Source organism: Bos mutus, chromosome 8 (genome assembly GCF_027580195.1).
Source record: "Bos mutus isolate GX-2022 chromosome 8, NWIPB_WYAK_1.1, whole genome shotgun sequence".
In the NCBI taxonomy this organism is placed as follows: Eukaryota; Metazoa; Chordata; class Mammalia; order Artiodactyla; family Bovidae; genus Bos; species Bos mutus.
In genome coordinates, this window is record NC_091624.1 from 101,909,726 (window position 1) to 101,928,137 (window position 18,412).

The 18,412-nt window shown below is 40.2% G+C and overlaps 1 protein-coding gene across 2 annotated transcripts in view; it reads right to left on the bottom strand.

The window, feature by feature from the left end:
* KIF13B (kinesin family member 13B) overlaps positions 1-18,412 on the bottom strand; it is a 209,436-nt gene that overhangs the window by 107,990 nt on the left and 83,034 nt on the right. For both annotated transcript variants that reach the window (XM_070376014.1, XM_070376013.1), the window contains exons 6-10: positions 17,253-17,433; positions 12,994-13,081; positions 10,685-10,819; positions 8,720-8,832; positions 7,495-7,606 (exon numbers count right to left, since the gene is read on the bottom strand). In XM_070376014.1, coding sequence (XP_070232115.1) covers positions 7,495-7,606; positions 8,720-8,832; positions 10,685-10,819; positions 12,994-13,081; positions 17,253-17,433 — 629 coding nt within the window. The remainder of the gene's footprint in view (positions 1-7,494; positions 7,607-8,719; positions 8,833-10,684; positions 10,820-12,993; positions 13,082-17,252; positions 17,434-18,412) is intronic.

Genomic DNA, 18,412 nt, shown 5'->3' on the forward strand with positions numbered 1-18,412 from the left:
AATACCTGCAAAATCTCCCTGAGAACTGAACAACCCTAATAACATTTGATCAAAGAGTGATTACCTACAATCTATTCCATAACACCATACATCTGGAGTGTCTTAAGACATAAGGAACAATTACAATCTTATTAAACAAAAGATACACTGAAGGTACTACATCTTATTCCCTCTGACAGCACTTCAAACACTACTAAAACAGGCCTCAAGTTCTGTACAACAGCTTCTAGAGTTCAGACAAGGGTGCCAAAAGAAAGACATTCATCTCCATTATACAAAACTGCTAACTAAATAAATGAGCTTTAGAATGGGCTCCAACCAATTCAAAAACCGACTTTCCCTTGACAGCATTAAAAATAACTAGATATAACTTGGAATTACAAAATGAGACTTGGAAAGTCAGCTCTACCCCACGCCACTTTACCACACAAAGGCTACATGAACTCCAACTGCAGGAGGTGGCCTCGAGATGACCCCCAGAGATCTCGCCTCCTGGAATTCACACCCCAGGGTCTCCCCTTCCCTCAAGTGTGGGCAGGACTTGCTGATCTGCCTCTGAGGAAGAGAACACGGAAGTGTTGGCCTGTATGTCTGAGACTAGGTTACAAAAGACTGGCTTCTCGGGACTTCCCTGATGGTCCGGTGATAAAGCATCCACCTGCCAATGCAGGGGACACGGGTTCGATCCCTGGTCCGGGAAGATCCCACATGCCATGGGGCGACTAAGCCTGTGCGCCACAACTACTGAGCCTGTGCGCCTGGAGCCCGTGCTCCACACGAGAGAAGCCACCGCGATGAGAAGCCTGCGTACTGCCGAGGAGCCCTCGCTTGCCACAATTAGAGAAACCCTGCACACAGTAACAAAGACCCAGTGTAGTAAAAAATAAACTACATTTAAAAATTTAAAACAAAAAAAGGCTGGCTTTTTTTGTGCATGTTTTTCACTCTGAAAGAAACCACTGCCATGATGAGGCAGCCCCAGAAAGAGACCAAGGCGGTGAGTTTGGGAACACATCTGAAATGCCTGTCCACAAGCACTCAGGTGAGCAGATCCAACCCCAGCAGCCTGGCCAGGACTGCAGCCACGGGAGACACCCCCGCCAGAACACTTGGCTGGCACCCGGAATCTTGCCCAGAGGAACTGAGATAATGGATGATGGCTGTTCTCAGCTGCTAAGTCTTGGGGGTATTACACAGCTATAGGTATATACCAGCCCTGGATGAGAGTTACCCGGAAGACTTGATTCAACACCCCCTTTCACCAGTGAAGTATCACTGAATTACAGACTCACAATATTACAGAGAACATTCAAATAGCCCAGTTAAGAGGAATTCATTAGGACACAAGAAAGCCAACTCTATCTTTGGGCAGCATCAACCAATATAAAATTCTTTTTTTTTCTGGCCAAGCTGTGCAGCATGGGGGGTCTCAGTTTCCTGACCAGGGATCATATCTGTGCTCTGTGCATTGGGAGCATGGAGTTTTAACCACTGGACCATCAGACCAGGGAGCTCTCCAAATTCTCACTTTTGAAGACAGAAATTTTTTCCAGTATCAACATATCTCAAATTTGTTTGAACAACCTGTGATTTACAAAACTCTGTGCATAGATGATTTAGTCCTCAGCCTTGTGTGAATTATTATCCCCATTTTACTGATGAAAAACCAGAGGTTTGTTGTGACAAAGGAGGTTAAACAACCTGCCGATAGATCCAGAACTCGTACACAGAAAATATTCCAGCCCAGTTGTATTCTACCTTCCAACCCATTATAATTTCTATCCCCCTATAGCTGCCCACGATAGCACGAGAACAAAACAACCCTTAGCGACACAGAGAGAGTTCAGACCTGAAACCTTTCCAAATTGTTCTGTCCTAATGCCAGAAACAAAATAATTCCCAACATATTGCTAACAGTTCAGTATAATCACTAACAATATGTCCACTTATTCACCCATTACTAAGATTTTGGTTTTCCACAGGAAACATAGCTATGATAATTATATCTTTGAAGAAAGTACTCTTCAATGCATGAAAAGGAAGGAAATGAAAGTAATCTGGGCTTTAGGAAGCAAAGGCAGTTTCTACAAAGTCTGGATGGAACTGCTTGCTTCACTCCTCTTCCAGACACTGACCACACGTTGCCGGTGCCCAGTCTTGGCAATTTGCAGAAAAAAGGTCAAGAAGAATCCCATGCATGGTAATGCAGTTCAAATATTATATACCAAGATCACAGGAATTACACCTCTGGTTGGAATTCAGTCCACAAGCAGCACCATGTAAGACTGCCCTTCTAGAAGCACGGCATTCTCTCAGCCCACACCAATAGCAAATGCTACTGGGGAAAAGCAGATTGCTAACAATGACTACCACAGGAGAAAAGCATGTGTATTGTGCTTCAATTTGTGCTGAGGAAAGGAAACCTGGCAAATGACAAATATTTGATATTTTAAAAGAGCTTGTGCCTGAGGAACAATATGCTTATATTCAAAAATGGCCTCATGCCACCAGCAAAAAGGAAACAGCAACAAAAGAACTGGCACTCGTTCAAGAAGAAAGTAGAAGGCCTCTTGTTTACTCTTTAATCGTTTAATTAGCCAAATCAGATGAGCTTTGTTTCAGCAACGGCAAATTAAATGGACCTAAGAAAGAAATTTGATTTTGGAAGTCGGAATTTTGTAAAGCTGAGAGAACTCTTGGAAGTCACCTAATCAAATTTTTTCATTTTACAAATGAGAAACTGAGACCCAGGAAGATTTACAGACTTACCAAAGGTCATAATGCTAGTGCAGAGAAGAGCTGAAATCATTCATTCACTTAGCTCTTCATGGAGTTTACCATCTAGAGGGTGATGCTGGCGAGCAAATACTATAGGCTACGAACTAAAGTAGGGATGAATGCAATACGGTCCGGGAAAACAGAGAAAGCGCAGAAAGCACAGTCCTCAAAGGTTAGGAAAGACTCCCAGAGAAAGTGACATTCGACACCTAAATATGAATAAGCAACACTGGGGTAAAGGGGATGGAGAGGAAAATGTGAAGTGGGGTGGAAGAGAGGAGGAAGGATGTGCCCGGCAGAGTAAGAGCAAAGTCTCCATCACTCGGCTAGAGTTGATCATGTCAAGAAGCAAAAGCTGAACAATGAGAAGTCAGGAGGAGCCGAGTAAACCACAAGTCTTTAAAGAATTTGGACTAAGATAAGGCCCTCTGGGTGGTGACTTCCCTGGTGGCTCAGATGGTAAAGCGTCTGCCCGCAATGCGGGAGACCCGGGTTCGATTCCTGGGTTGGGAAGATCCCCTGGAGAAGGAAATGGCAATCCACTCCAGCACTTTTGCCTGGAAAATCCCATGGACGGAGGAGCCTGATAGGATACAGTCCATGGGGTCGCAGAGTTGGACACGACTGAGCAACTTCACTTCACTAAGGCCCTCTGGAGAGTTACTGAAGAGATTTAAGTTAAAGAAGAGCATTGATTTCGAAAGACAGCAACCTCACTAAAGAACAGGATGGACTAGGAAAACTAAGGAAAGGAGTTTCAATCCTCCAGGAGAGAAAAGAAACCCTTCATTATTCATCAGGGAAGTGGCAGTAAGGATGCAAAAACAGATGAATTTGAAAGACTTCCCCCTGGTGGTCCGGTGGTTAAGAATCTGCCTTGTAATGCAGGGGACAGTGGTTCCATCCCTGGTCAGGGAACTAAGTCCCACATGTCACTGAGCGGCTAAGACCGTGCACCACAACTACTGAGCCCACGTGCACAGCTGGAGAGCCCGTGCGCCAGCCGTGAGAGATCCGCACGACACAACAGATCCCACAGGCTGCAACCAAGACCCGAGGCAGCTGAGGGAATACGTGAGCAATTTTAAAAATAAATAATCTTTTACAAGTAGAAGAATTTGAAAGATATTCATTCTTAGAGCATTCATTACCAGAAGTTATTTGATGTTAAAGAGACATATTTACAAAGTTGCAGAGATAAGCAAGGAGAAGGCAATGGCACCCCACTCCAGTACTCTTGCCTGGAAAATCCCATGGACGGAAGAGCCTGGTGGGCTGCAGTCCACGGGGTCGCTAAAAGTAGGACACGACTAAGCGACTTCACTTTCACTTTTCACTTTCATGCACTGGAGAAGGAAATGGCAACCCACTCCAGTGTTCTTGCCTGGAGAATCCCAGGGACGGGGGAGCCTGGTGGGCTGCCATCTGTGGGGTCACACAGAGTCGGACACGACTGAAACGACTCAGCAGCAAAGATAAGCAAAAATCATCTTAATACAAAATGGTTCTCTACTGACCACTGACCGAATGAGTAAGCATTCAAACACACCTATGAGAAAAATCAATTGCATCCATCCACCCCCCTCAAGTCACCAAGTGTGATCAGTTTCTCTCTAAGATGCTGTAACATAGAGAGCACAACATAATTATAATGCATGTACAATGCAAAAAAAAAAAAAGAAGAAGTTGCAAATCTTATAAAGGATAAGCAATTTTATGAGTTCCATGCAAGTTACATTAGAGAATAGTAGAACTGTACCAGTTAAACAAGGATGAAGGAGAGTTCGACTAATTAAGAATTAATGAAGGAAAAATCAACAAGGACATAGAAGGCACTTCAAAGGAGAATGATACGTGTATCAGTGGATTCTAAGAGGCTATGGGGAAAACCATTTAAACCCTGGTATATTTTTACATAAATGCCCTACTTATGCCTTTATTGAAAAAAAAATCATGTAGTTTTTAAGAAAAGATATGCCAACAATCAAAGAAACTATGCATTTTTTTTAGCCTAAGGATGAACATAAAGAAAGCACAATTAGAGGGCTTCCCTGGTGGCTCAGTGGTAAAGAAATCTGCCTGCCAATACAAGACACATGGGTTTGATCCTTGATCTGGGAAGATCCCACATGCTGTGGAGCAACCAAGCCCATGCACCACTATTTAGCCTATGCTCTAGAGTCCAGGAGCTGCAACTATTGAGCCCCAGCGCCTCAACTGCTGAAGCCTGTGCACTGAAGAGCCCCTGCTCTGCAATAAGAGAAGCCACTGCAATGAGAAGCCCGTGCACCACAGCTAGAGAGTAGCCCTTGCTCACTACAGCTTGAGAAAAGCCTATACAGCAACAAACCCAAAAATAAATAACATTACACAATAAAAAGTTACAATTATAGCCTAATTTTATCAAAGATAAAGTGAGCTTTTTTTTTTTTTAATGTTTAATTTTGCTCAAGTTCAATAACATTCAACAGTTTCTATCACATTTGGTAAAGAAAAAAGTAAGTGCTTTTCTTTCTAATGAAAAGAAACCTTTGGTAAGAAGAGCACAGCCTAGGCAATAGCAGATGGGCAGCAAGGTCATCCCTGGATCCCAGTCTTGGTTCTCTCACTCGCTGGTTCTGCATATGTTGCCGCATCTGTAAAACGGGAACACTATCATCTGCCTTCCAAGGAGGCATGGCACATGATTCTCCTGACCCAAACTCTCCTGACTTCCAGCCTATCTATGGGATGGACACTCAATAATTAACCTAGGCCATGTTAACTATGTCAATTAACAGAAGATTTTTCTTAGTGTTAGTTTAAATGGACTGAAGTAGCAACATCAGAACAACAAAGCAATGAATATTCTTTTAAATCAGGCACATCTAGAAATTATCATGAATGTTCAGGAGATGTTTCTATTGAAAAGTGTGAGGAAGAAGTATCTCATTGAGAATCTCTTCTGGAAATGAAACAAATGAGATTTCAAGATAAATTGCTAACACAGAAGACCAGACAATTATTTCCTCAGTAATTAAAGTGTTTTAGATACCGTATGCTTTTAATTCATGAGTTATTTACAAGTGTTTTTTTTTTTCTTTTTTAAAAAATTTATTTATTTTTAATTGGAGGATAACTTGCTTTTTTATTGTGTTGGTTTCTGCCATACGTCAATGTGAATCAGCCTACAAGTGGTTTCAAAATCAAATTTTGTTTATCCTTTTGTTTTTAATGTCTATTTTTATTGCATTTTGGCCAAAGGAAGTAATCTACCTGATTTTCTACTGTGGCAAATTTCACTTAATCAGGCATGCTCGAATGGTGTTAAGAGTTCTGGAAAGCAAAGTTGAACACTAAGCAAGCCTTTGAGAGGATGTAGAAACTAGGAGGAAATCCTTCTTCCTTCATAAGCATAGTTCTCTAGACACATCCGGAATAACTCAGAAGCTGTGTGCTTTACTATGCTGACGGCACTTAACTCACCTTTACAAGCTCAACCGCTAGTGCAGTAACAGGTATTCAATAAATTCCTGACCAAGAAAATCAAGAGAATAGGCCAACATAAAACTAAACAGGGCTTATAAAATTATTTTTCAATTTTAAAAACATTTTTTTAAAGAGCATTAGGTACAGGACTTCCCAGGTGGTCCAGACTCCAAGCTTCCAGTGCAAGGGACATGGGTTCGAGCTCAGGTTGGGAAACTAAATTTCCACACTCCATGTGGCACAGCCAAGAAAATTTAAAAATAAAAATGCTAAAAAGACTTCCTTGAAAAAAAAAAAAGAGCATTAAGGTATTAAGGTAAAATATCTTCTTCCGGGTTGGCAACTTTATAAGGAGGTTGGCAACTGTATAAGGAGGTTGGCAACTTCATAAGGAGTTAAACTGTCACTAGATTTTATATCCTCTAACTTCCAGTCCAATACCCAATCCATCATGGCGACTCTATCCAGACAAAAGGGAACCCTGAAGACTAGAAGAACCCTGGAAACAGTCTCTCCCTTCACACTCCTAGTACATGTCATTTCCGTCTCTCCCATGGAATCACCAACTCGTGGTAGAGTGTTCTGTGCACACATCTCTCCCTTACTAGACTTTGAGGGATTACAGGACAAGGAGTGTCCAGCATTTCCTTACATCCTCCTCAGAGCACTTCATACAGTTTTCTTCCTTCCTCATTTCCATCTCTCTCATTCACGCTGAATCAGTTAACCAGTGAATGACTGTGTGCTCTATTCTCTACCCTTTGACACCTTTAAGAAGCCAAAAGCAAATTAAAATGATCATGAGTAGTCTGGAAGTTAAACAGGAAAACAAGGTCCAAAAAGTACATCAGAAAAAAAAACAAAAAGTACATCAGACAAAAGGAGTCAGTAAGAAGGCTGGAGCAGTGCAGGTGAGCCTGGAAGGCGGTGGAAACCCCTTTCTTAGGACTCACTCAGCTGTGAGACTAGCCCTAGCTCTTTGTTCTGGTCTCCAAGTCTTAGAGGTGACAGTGCAATTGATTCCACGTGCCCCAAACCCTACTGCTTCCAGGTTCGGGTGATATCAGGAAGAAATCTATGCTTAATCCATTAAAATTATAACACCATGTAAGAGTCTAATGATTATCAATTTGAACACTGATGTAGGAAATTATAATCGGGAGAAATCAAGAGTCTACTCTTTATTATTCCCTTTTTTTTTAACCAACCACCAAGAGAATCCCAGAAAGGGGGTTGAAGACAACTTACTTTGAGCAGCCAAGTGAGAACGGAATCACGGTATGGAACAAATTTATTCTTGCTTTTGCCAGCACCCTGATCTGCTAGGGCTGAGATAACCAGACCAAGGGTTGTGAGGGACCTGCATGGTGCAACAAACCGTAATAACCGTGAAAACCCGAGCACATCAAATGCCACATTTAAGCACAAAGACTGAACATCAAGGTGCCCCTGTGCCACCCTGAGAATAGCACTTCTGTCAGCACTGTGCTGCTCAGGCTAAGAACACACAACCTCTAAAAGCTGACACCCTCTACTACTACTACGGTAAGCTATAAAATCGCTTAGTTCAATCTTTTTTTGTATAAAGAAAATGTAAGCTGTAAACCACTAGGGCAAAATAATGACACAAATACCACATATCTTTAAGAAAGGAAGCCAAGAACACAATGCAATTAACTAAAACATAGCTCAAGGCAAAAACATTCCTACGTATATAAATACATAAGAGCATAGCATCTGCACGATGCTCTTCTACGATCTCCAGTTGGTTACTGATGCCTGTCTCACTGTGTGTCCTGGGAGCCACAAAGATGGAAAAGATTCCTGCCTACTAACACGGGCTAGCAATTTGGCTTAATTTAGCTTAAGGCAAGAAAATATGTAACCATATGTAGGACTTGATGCACCAAATATTATTTTATAAAGTAAAATCTTAGTATAAATAAGGACCACAGTTGTCATAAAAGGAAAGTCCAATGTGGTCAGTACACATGCTGTTGTTTGTTCAGACACACCCATGCCAAGAGTCTGCTACTCAGCTTATATTTGTTCTCTTCTATAGCTCAGACCAGTGGCTCACAACTTGAGGGTGACTGTGTCTCCACAGGGAGCAACTGGCAATATCTGTAGATAACCCGGGTTGGGGACGGCAGGTACCGGCGCCACTTAGTGAGCAGAGGTCAGGGGCATGCTACCAGGCACAGGACTGCTCCCTGGACAGAGTTCCCAGGCCCCGAACCTCAGTAGGGCTGCCCTTGGGGAACCTTTGAGTTGACTGAGGCTCTGCTCCTGGGCCTCAGCAGACACTTCAACAAAACACAGAACAGGCTTGGCCCTTAAAAAATACTATGAAAAAGTTCTATTTATTCTTTATAGCCTCATTCATTCCAGAACCCTATTCTTCAAAAAACTATACCAGTCCCCTTTCTGGGCTACTAAGTCACTGAAGCAGTGGGGCTTCCGGACAACGTACTTGTTGATGTTGCTGCCCTCTTTCAGCCGGTCACCTGCTGCTCCCGTCTTCGTCGCTCGCTCGCTGCCAGCCAAATCGACCAAGCTCAGCTTGCCCACTTTCTCTCCAGAAGTCTAGGGAGCAAAGTGACAAATACTCAAAGTTAAAGAACACAGAAAGTGGTACATTTCTACCAAATGAATTTACTGTCTGAATCCTTTATTAAAGCGTATTTGTCATTTTAAAATTAATTTGCACTGCTATAAAACAGTGTAAGAAAACTATACAGCCCAGTGGTAGAGACATATAAAATCATACACAACTACTAATCCAGAGAGAAAATTATCTCCAAAAAAAAGAAACTGTGACTCCAAAATGGTACATTTTGAAGGGAACCTAACAAAACTTTCACAGAGAAGTATATAAAATCATTACAAGTGTAAATTCTAATATATGAAACTGTGCCTAAAATTTCATATACACTAATAATCCCGAGGGAAAATATTTGCATTTCTTATGATACTAAAAAAGAAATTGACTTTATCCAACAGAAAGATTCCTCAAAAACCTAATGCATTCTAAAATGTTTTCATATTGTTCATATAATAATTCTCTTTTCCATAATTTCAGGTATGAAGTTTATATATTTTCCTAGTTAAGGTATTTCTATATACTGACATTTTCCTTTATCAAAAATATTCTATTATCAAATCACAGACATAACTGATATTTTACACTTTAGCAGCAATACAAGAAATGTAAGAAACCGCATTTCTGGATCACTTTTTAAAACTTTCTTTTAAAATATACATTTATATTTATTTCCATAAATAAACATGTTACTAACAAAAAGGAATTCAGCTTCCCAAATCAAAAGTACTTTTGGTTTGAAAAAAAAAATGTCAGAATGTTTTTTGTTTTATGCTGAAAAGGAAGTAGAAAACAAAGAACTTTCTGTCATTACACTAATCTTGCTGTGATGGTAAAAGAAGAAAACTATGCTCTCAGCAAATGAAAATCTTGCCAAAATATAGCAGTTTGCCAGGGTGATCATTTTAGCTTCTGGTACTTGAAACTGATTCACTTCAGGGTAATAATAAAATATGCAAAAATTCACATACAAAGTAAGAAGGAAAACACAAATGTATGAGTCAACACAGAAGTTTTCAGTGTGGTAGAAGCATATATATCTCTGGGTCTGTTGACCCCTTCTAACACTCAGCTTTTTAGCATAAGGTAACACTTCAAAGGAAACCTCACTAAATCAGCTAGGGTGTTATTAGCTTACACAATCTGCCATCAGAGTTTAAAGTTCAAAAAATGCTGTGGCAGAGACTATAGGCCATCAGTTGGTATAGCTTCTGTTCCAACTTCCTTCAGGTGAAGAGAGTAGAGAGCTAAAATCTACATTTCTCAGACTCCCTTGCAGCCAGTGTTCAGGATGTGATTTAGACTCTGTCAATCAGATACTCTTGCTTCAAATTTAAAAGGCAGAAACACAGTAGAGGTCAAGCCCATTCTGGCTTTTTCTGTGGGCAAGCAGGAGCATAGGTATATGAGTTTTCCAAAGAGTATCCCAGCTCACATTCTCCAACTTCCAGGGCTCTAAGAGGGCAGCCTCCCTGACTCCTGTATCTTGGGTCACAGCCCTGGGATGTGCCTGGAACTCACAGGTCTGGGGGTGGCCACAGAGTAGTACTATCCTCACTGGATGAGATCTGTGCTGTTCTGGAGATTATTTCTAGAGACTGAGTCCAGAAACCACTTCTCAGAAGGTACATCAACACCTGTGTCATTATCCAATTCCCTCCATTCAATCCTTTCTGCTTACCTAGAGCAGCTTCTATTTCTTGTCCTGAGTCCTAACTGATACACATGTCTGGTTAGAACTTTAAGTCATCTAACACCAGAAGGAATAAGATAAACCATGATTCACTTTAGAAATTGGAAAAAAAAAAAAAAAAAGTCATGCATCCGAATACCTACCCCAGACTTCACGTCGTATAAAGTGTGTGTGAGGGTGATTTTGAACACCGCGTGTGATCGGCTGCTCTCCTCATTCATGTTGGTTGCAGCAACTGTACGGGATTTGTTACCCTCAGACATCAAAGACTCGATATCCTACATGGAAACAAGTCACAGACTCACATCTTATCATCTAATAAACATGAACACTCTACTATGCTACGAAATGCATTTCAATTTTCACTGCTTAGTCGGCCACAGCCGGAGTTTATATTCTGTTTTCCAATGAACATGAAGCCCCATAGAGTACAAGAACCAATACTATCTCTGAAAACACAAAGAAAATACATTTACTGTAGGTGTAGAATAGTGTCAGCTCTGACCAAGAGTTAGAAAAGAGTAGAAGCTGCATGTCAAAGTCCCATGAGATGGACAAACATGCCTTGCCAGGCCTCATCTCACCTAGAAATTAGAAAATCTTTAGCTTATTTAGTTATAGCAATAGAAGTTATTAAATCAAATTAGACTGTATGACTAAACAGAAAACAAAAATAATTTATAACCCCTCCCTGCAGGCATAGCACTGGATCACTAATTTAGTGCATATCTTACCAGACCTGTTTTTAAAAATGAGAACAAGACTCATTTTCTTCATGGACTTACTAAACTTCTTTACCATTACAGCTACAACAGAGACAGCATAATACACTCAAAAGATCATGGGATCTTCATTTTTTTTTTAAATGTTAAAGGCTCTAAAAAATTTATTTAAGCAATCTGAAACTTAGTTTCATTACAATGGGGCTTCCCAGGTGGCACTTGCCAATGCAGGAGACTTAAGAGATGTGGGTTTGACCCCTCAGTCAAAGATATCCCCTGGAGAAGGAAATGGCAACCCACTCCAGTATTCTTGCCTGGAATATCCCATGGACAAAGGAGTCTGGTGGGCTACAGTCCACAGCGTCACAAAGAATCCGACACAACTGAAGTGACTTAGCAAGCACACAAGTAACAAGAGAGCTACAACATCATCTATCTTCCAGGGATTTAATGAGAAACAAGAAAGATACACTTGTGAGAGAGTCCACTAAGTGCCTCCTTTTATCCAGTCTCCTGTACTTTCCCGTAAAGGAACCCCATCTTTAGGGGAGCACACTGCAGTGGATAAGGGACTGCACTGCTCAGAGGCCGCTGCACCTCAGTCTGGCCATATGTGCAAATGAGACAAAAATTTACCTAATAGGTAAATTTCTAATAATACCTAACATTTACATGATACCCTAGAGTTTTTTAAGACTTTTCACATGCATCAACTCATCTGATTTCTTCCAAAAGCCTTCCTGGATACTACCCTCCCTGGATATCTACATATCCATTTAAGTTAGGAACTCCACATTCAAACTACCATGAACCTGAAACATGCATTTCTCATTGCACTTAAAATCATGTTTTTTTATAATACCTTTAAAACATCTGTAAGCATCTTGAGGGAACGGACCTCATTCATTTTTTATTTCTTCAGCACTTAGCACAATGTCTGGCACAGGAGAGGTGTTCAATAAATGTTTACTAAACAAGTATCATTGACCAAATGACAGAATTTGATCCATGAACAAAGGAACTCCTGAATCTACTTCAAAAGACAGTCAAGACAATAAAACTAATTTCCATTCTAAAAATTAGGACAGAGAGGCTTGGTGAGATGGAGTAAACGTTCCAGAGTCATACAGGAGTCACATGAGAGGACTGTCACCAAATCAAAAGTCTCTAACTTTTAATTCAATGTATATTACCTCATGGCTCACACCACCCCCGTTTCCCCAAAGAGGGAAGCCCAACAGATTCACACAAAGCATAACTGTGACGTCTGAAAATGAAGAGAACTAGTAACTAAAGGCCATTGAGAGATTCTTTCAAATTAGAAACAGGCTTTGAATGCCAACTACTCAACTCATATTTAATTTCATTAAATCATCAAATTCATAAGCAACATCATTATTTTATGTACTACTATGGAAGAAAAAAATTCTGCTATTTATCATTTTAAGATATAACCATAAGGAATATCAGTTTCAGAGCTCATAAACTATGGAAAAAATGTCTCACAATAGATGAATAGGTATGCCTTGCAAACATGTATACCGTCTCTCAAAATTAAACCGACTTAATAACTAGATATAGCTTTTTAATAAAGAGCTTTGTAAAAAAGTTGACTTATTAAAGTGATGCTATAACTTTCTTAATTGCAAAAAAAAAAAAAAATCACAAATTCAGCAACAACAAAATTTGCTACCGTGAATCTCAGTAGTTGACATAAAGGATGCTGTTACCTTGTAACTTGTGACAGCCAGTTTAGACAGTCCATCCACATAGGGTCCCAACACACTGTGTTCTCTGACTTTTAATGTCTGACGGCTTCTGCTCGTTAAAAACAAAAGAAACGATTTTCAAACAATAACCTGTTTAGGAAAGGACTCAACCACGGCTCCATAAAAATACAGACTGAATTCAATAAAGATCCCAAATAAACAGAACAGACTTGATCCCAGAAGAATTTAAACCAAAACTTAAGATTCTTGACTGGTAAGAAAAACTTCATAATGGAGTAAAATATCACATAATTCAAAAGGGTACACTGTGGGATGTCCACTACCACAAAGAATGCAGAGTGGAATAAACACAAACAATCTGCTTGTCACATCACAGAATGCGGCGCAGAGAGCAGAAAACTAGATAAATGTAAACTGCGCCAGAAAGCAAGCGACAGGCCAGTCTCAATCGTGAATAAAGACAAACACAGACAGACAAAGACAAAGACAGCAGGAGGAATCTAACAGCGAGTCAAAAACACAAAACTGGACTGCCCGCAGCTGCGAGGTGGTTTTAATATTGAGAAAAGACTCATGTCTTTTATCAAAATGATAAGACTAAAGAGGAAACAAAAATACCATTTCCATAAATGATTTCAATAAACTGAAAAATGATTCAGTAAAACTAAATACTCATGAGTTAAACAATAAATAAATAAACCTCTTACAAAGAAGGAACTAATAAAACCAGTCAAGGGAACCTGCCAAAACCCTACAGCTTACAGCATACTTAATGATATCAACCAAAAAATAATAAGGATATATGTTACTTACTAACTCTATGTGAAAAAAGCTCCTCACAAAGTATAAACATTACTTTTTTTTTTTTTTCGGCTGTACCATGCATCTTTTGTGATCTTAGCTCCCCAACCAGGGACTGAACCCAGGCCCCAACACTGAAAGTGCCAAGTTCTAACCACTTGACCACCAGGGAATTCCCTAAACACTGCAATTTTTAAAAAGAATATTGATGGTAAGATTAGAAATGAGTCTTGTTCTATGTAACTCATTATTTTCCAATGATTTAGAATCTACAGTATCCTAGGATCAATCACCAAAACTTACTACTATAAAACTGTATATAAAAGTGCATAGAGTATTCAACTTAGTTCTGATCTCTGGATACATATTCTATTACAACTTTTTTCCTTTCATTTTCCCCTATTTCTTAAAGATAGTGCATACTGCATTATCTCTTGAGTAAAATATAACTACATTACTACACATAGTACATGGTGAATTAATAAAATCAGTACTTGAATAAAGTAACGAGGTCTCAAACAATCCTTCATTGAAAAGGAATCATAGAGCTTTTAATTCACTCACTTTGGCTCTTCAGAAACACTACAGAAATTCTCAAGAAACTCATGAAGGAAACAACCACAACTAACACTTACTGAGCACTTACTATGAGCCAGTAAATATTCTAAGATCTCAGTCTAACTTTCATGACAGCCCTCTGAGATATTATGTAATGTTATCACCCCTTCCGGACAAATGAGGTCTAGAAAGCATAAGGACCTTGCTCAATAGGTAACAAGTAGAAGACCGGAATCCAGTGCCAGGTGATTCCAAAGCCCGTGCAGTTAATTACTAAACTATACACAAGACAAACATATAAGATATTATTAAACACTTAGCAAATCGTAGATAGTGAAGCTCAAGTTAGGGCTTAGGTGGCTCAGTGGTAAAGAATCCACCTGCCAATGCAGGAGATGCAGGAGCCTGGAGTTCGATCCCTGGGTTGGGAAGATTTCCTAGCATAGGAAAATGGCAACCCACTCCAGTATTCTTGCCTGGGAAATGCCATGGAAGAGGGGCCTGGTGGGACACAGTCCATGGGACTGCAAAAGAGTTAGACGCGACTAAGCATGCAAGCACGCAAAGTTCAAGCTATTCACAAAAGCACTGTGGAGTATAAAACATGAGAATGAAGTCAGCTAAGAATTTCTGGAAAGAGTAGGTCTAGGGTCTCAGGGAAAATGATGCTCTTCAGAGATGAAGGTGCAAGAAAAAGTATTGAAGGCAGAACAGGAAAAGTATGGGGCACGATATTTAGCAAACGTGGATACCCAGGCCATGGTCTTCCTCCCTGTGGACTCTGGTTTCCTGTTTTGACATCTGTACATCTGTCCTCCAGTCCACTGAACAGCTGGGTCCCTTTTCCAATCCTCAACTTCTCCACGCCTCCACACTCGGGCACAGCTGTCCTTTATGCCTGAATTCTTCTCACCCAGCTTCTCAGTAATAAACTCCTACTCAGCACAAAATTCATCAAGCACTCTCAGTGAAATCATCCCTTCTCTCCTGGGCAAAGACAGTTGGTCAGTCCCTCTTTGCTCTCACCTATTTTGTGTAAGCCTCCTTTACAATGTAAAAGCATTACTGCATTGATTTCATAACTGTTTGTTTCCAAAACTCCCAATCTGACTGGATAAAGAGGACATGGGACATATATACAATGCAATACTACTCAGTCATTAAAAAGAATGAAACAATGCCATTTGCACAAACATGGATGGACCTAGAGAGTGTCATACTGAATGAAATAAGTCAGACAGAGAAGGAGAAATATTATATGACATCCCTTACATGTGGAATCTAAAAAGAAATTTTACAAATGAACTTACAAAATAGAAAGAGACTCACAGACTTAGAAAACGAACTTATGGGTGCTGGTGGGGAAGGGATCACTAGGGGGTTTGGGAAGATCATGCACACACTGCTATATTCAAAATGGATAACCAACAAGGATCTACTGTGTAGAATATGGAACTCTGCTCAGTGTCATGTGGCAGCCTGATGGGAGCGGGGTTTGGGGGAGAATGGATGCATGTATATGGCTGAGTCCCTTCACTGTTCACCTCAAACTACCACAGTGTTGTTAATTGGCTATACCGCAATACAAAACAAAAAGTTTAAAGTCTGAAAAATAAAGAAAAACTCCCATTCTGTCCACTGTGAGCTCTTCATCTACGACTGCAAGGTGCCTGGCACCCAGGGCTTGCTCGATAAACGTTATGCACGTAAGGTTCTGAATAGAAGCACTAAGTGCCAAGGAGCCCGCGGCAGTGCGGGGGCCAAGGTTCTATTATACATCTGGCTGAGAAACTAAGATCCCACAAGCCACGTGGTGGAGCCAAAAAAATAAGAAACACTAAGTACCAATTCAGTCTCATTCAGAAAGGCCTGCAGAAGGTTATCTTTGTTAAAGAAATCAAGAGGCCTGTGAGGAGTTGATCAGTTTGGTTTTCTCTTGATGGAGGGCCACTGACTTCACTGCTTCTAAGACCAGCTTTCCCTGATCATCTTTTTCACCCAAACATAACTAGATGTGCCCTAGGCATCCTCCATACTTTCTGTAAGCCTCAGCTCACGTGGCTCTCTGACCTCCCCAATACTGTTCTTACAGCAATAAGCCACAAGCTGCGGTTAGTATCTGTTTCTTTCTCTCCACTGTTGCACTTCCTGAAAATCTGAACTCTGAGAACTCTGTGCAATGAGCAAATTTCCTCAGATACCCACTTATCTTCCTCATTAGCTTCAGTTATGACTGCAGAGTGAAGCCATCATTTTTGAAGGCTTTCTAACACTTTGAAGCCACTTCTTTCAAAGTCTACGCCACAAAAATGATGAGGGTCAAATCACAATATTAGGGCTATGAGGTTAGCGCTGTTGTATTAAATAAAACCAATTTAAATACATAAGGAAAAAACCAAAGTCTAGGCCATGAAATGGGACAGTCTCTTTTTCTGAGAATCATTAAAACGAACCCTCTAGAAGTCCAGGTTTCACTATTTCTGATTATGCCTCTCCCTCACTTCACAGCCTGCAAATAAATGGATGAATTCCATCCAAAACTTCTTGTTTTAAAACAAAGAAACACCCTACTTGATGAAGGATACCAGTTATCCTGATACACAGTAAGTTAACTATCATGACGTATTTTTTCTTTGTGGCTTTGAATATATCTGAGACAGGAGGTATACAGCCCAAACACATGCCACTCAACCATGCTTCCCAGCCCAACTCAGCCCAAGTTCAAAAGCCCAGAACTAGCTGCATGAAGCCACTTAATAAAATTAAAAACAAATCCCAAAAACAGAAACTAGATAAATAACTCTCTACCAAAGTTCAATATAAAACATTTCTCTTAAGCCAATTCATGAAGTCTGCTTTAGTCTCTAATATCATAACATTCAAACCTCAAAGTCATTTACCCTTTGGGATCAAGAAGGTCTCGAACTTTTTCGTTATAAATTTCCATGTAGGACACTTCTACTTTAAAACTCTGCTCTTCATTTTCCTCTTTCTGGGTTCGCTCAAAGAGCCCACTGCAGAGTCTTGGGATTAATCCAGGTTGGTCAGCCGTGCCCATCATGGTGTAAGATTTTCCAGATCCTAAAAAAGTGGAAATCATAGTTATTACTGTCTCCTTGAGAAGTTTAAATACACAGCCCTCTTTCCATTGCTCATAATAAAATCCTAGCACTTAGCAAAATGCCCAAAATAAGGAATATACGCAAATACCATGATGACACTCATAAGCAGACTAGCTTTCCTATTTGTACATGTAAAAGTCACTGGTACACATTCCTTAGGAAGAAAAACAAAAACCTTCTTTAACCACCCTTATACTTAAAAAAAAAAAAAATTACCTAAAATGACTGAAAAATTGTGAGGTCTGAATAGTTCTCTAAAATTGAACTGGAAAGATCCATATGATGAATGCTATGTGCTTGCTCCCAACCACTAATCATAGCACAAAAAACATATATGCCGTCTCTGCAGGCCCCAGAGCAAATTAACTCTCTACCACTACCCTCTGGCAAAGGCATAGAAATCAGAGTCATTTTTTTTCTAGTACAAATTTATTTTCCCCATTGCACCAAAAATACATATTCATTAGAGAACATTTACAAAACCTGAGAAAACAGAAAGGAAAAAATTAAATCACTCATAGTCCTAAAAAGAATTTTAAGTCTTGAATATATCACAGGCATGTTTCTCTTGAACAATTTTCAACTGGACAAGCTATATGATAAATCCTGATAAAATCCTGTGTGTGCGTTGCTCAGTCGTGTCCAACTCTGCGACACAATGAACTGCAGCCCACCGGGCTCCTCTGTCCAAGGGATTCTCCAGGCAGGAATACTGGAGTGGGTTGCCATTTCCTTCTTCAGATAAAAATGACTCCTTCACTTTGTTATTTTAATTAAAAAAATTTTTCTTTTGTATTGAGGTATATGGCCTGTTAACAATGCTGAAGGTTTCAGGGGAACAGCAAAGGGACTCAGCCATACATACACGTGTATCCATTCTTCCCCAAACTCCTCTCCCATCCAGGCTGCCACATATCATTGAGCAGAGTCCCCTGTGC